This window comes from Nicotiana attenuata, unplaced genomic scaffold (genome assembly GCF_001879085.1).
Source record: "Nicotiana attenuata strain UT unplaced genomic scaffold, NIATTr2, whole genome shotgun sequence".
NCBI classification, from domain to species: Eukaryota; Viridiplantae; Streptophyta; class Magnoliopsida; order Solanales; family Solanaceae; genus Nicotiana; species Nicotiana attenuata.
This window is the reverse complement of record NW_017670405.1, coordinates 420,217-421,790: the sequence shown is the minus strand read 5'-3', so window position 1 is coordinate 421,790 and position 1,574 is coordinate 420,217. Positions and strand designations below refer to the sequence as shown.

The 1,574-nt window shown below is 33.9% G+C and overlaps 1 protein-coding gene across 1 annotated transcript; it reads right to left on the bottom strand.

The window, feature by feature from the left end:
* Positions 1 to 238: 238 nt before the first annotated feature.
* On the bottom strand, positions 239 to 607 carry LOC109238941 (uracil-DNA glycosylase, mitochondrial-like). The gene has a single exon (XM_019405440.1). The coding sequence runs from the start codon at positions 605 to 607 to the stop codon at positions 239 to 241; it is 369 nt and encodes a 122-aa protein (XP_019260985.1).
* Between the last annotated feature and the right edge of the window lie 967 nt (positions 608 to 1,574).

The window sequence follows — 1,574 nt, the reverse complement described above, 5'->3', positions numbered from 1 at the left end:
TGATTTTTATAGCCAAATATCTATTTATGGTTACCTCCTACTCTTAAGCCATATAATACTCTTTGTATTATTTTTCTCTCTCATTCTTTCAGATTTTTCTCCACCCCCCCTCCCCTCTCTCTCTCAACACCAGTATTTCTCCATGGTTATCCCCTCTCTCTCAATAAATGTGTATGCATTAAAGGGAAAAAACAGATACTGATTCTGATCGGAAAACGAAGTTGGATTTGGTTCAAAATCAAATCCTTTTCAACAAATCTGCACAAGTTCTTTGCATAGGGCTTCTGAAATTCCCCTGTGCTTCCAACCATGTCTCCTCAACCAACAGTTCCTCTGACTTCACATATCCTACGCCATCACCATTTGCGTTTAACTTGGAGGTTTTATCAGAGCATAGTTTGAGGTTCATTTTGGCCTTTGCAAGCGATTTATTGAACTCCATTCTCGACTTTTGATTAGATGTGAGCATTGTATCTTTGAGGTCTTTGTTGCCGCCGTCTTCACCCAACAATGAAGATGACAAGGCGCCGGAAATGAAGTTATCAGCGGAAAATGGCGAGGAGACCCCTTTTAGCCGCTTTGCTGCAGGTTGCTTGAATAGATCCATTAGGGTTTTAGGGTTTTTCATTATAATTCAATGTATCTCGTTGTATTTCTTGTATTTTATTGTATTCACTGTCTTTGTTTCATTGTATTTCAATGTATCCCGCTGTATTATATGTATTTAATTATATTCACTGTCTCGCTATATATGCCATGAATGTATTTATATATTTTTTTAATTAATATAATTTATGTATTCAGATGTATTATATAATTTCTCTGAAGATTGCTATGTTTTTGGGGTATTTTTTGGTTGAGAATCTTTTTTGTAACTGAAAATACAAAATTTTCGTGTTATAATTGAGTTTGTTGAGTTATATTAGGAGTCTATATGTTAATTGATTCACTTTCCGTTTTAAAAACAGTGTATTCCTCTATTTCACGCATGAATACAGTCGAATACAATTGAATACAATAATCTGTCCAGCTGTAATCCCATGTTTCACTCCATGAATACAATCGAATACACTCGAATACAACAATTGATTAGCTGGACTTCCTTGATTCACGCCTATTTTGCTACTATATTCTTAAATACAATAGCTTAAATACATCAAATACATCTTATAACCACACAAAAAATACCTATAGTTCGTAATATAACAAATAGTATCTATAGATGACTAATTACTACCAAAAGGTAGTGGTTTATGAAAATTTTTCATTTTTTAGTAGCGCGAAGAGCCAAGAAGGGAGCAAGCGAATAATTGAGAGAAGTTCTTGTGTTAGTAAGCTTGTAAATAGTTACGTGCGATCGAGAAAGATACTTGTAACTTAGAAAAAATTAAATTAGAGTAGAATAAATGTCATGGGTTAATCAAGGTGAAGCTGAGATTCAACTCCTCTGAATCCCTTGATTCATGACCTTTTACAATCATATCTCATTAACTTTTCGTCACATTTTCTAATTTCTCAAAGTAACGGGATTTTATGCTTATCAATGCTAGAGGCAGAGAAAAAAAAGTGATACA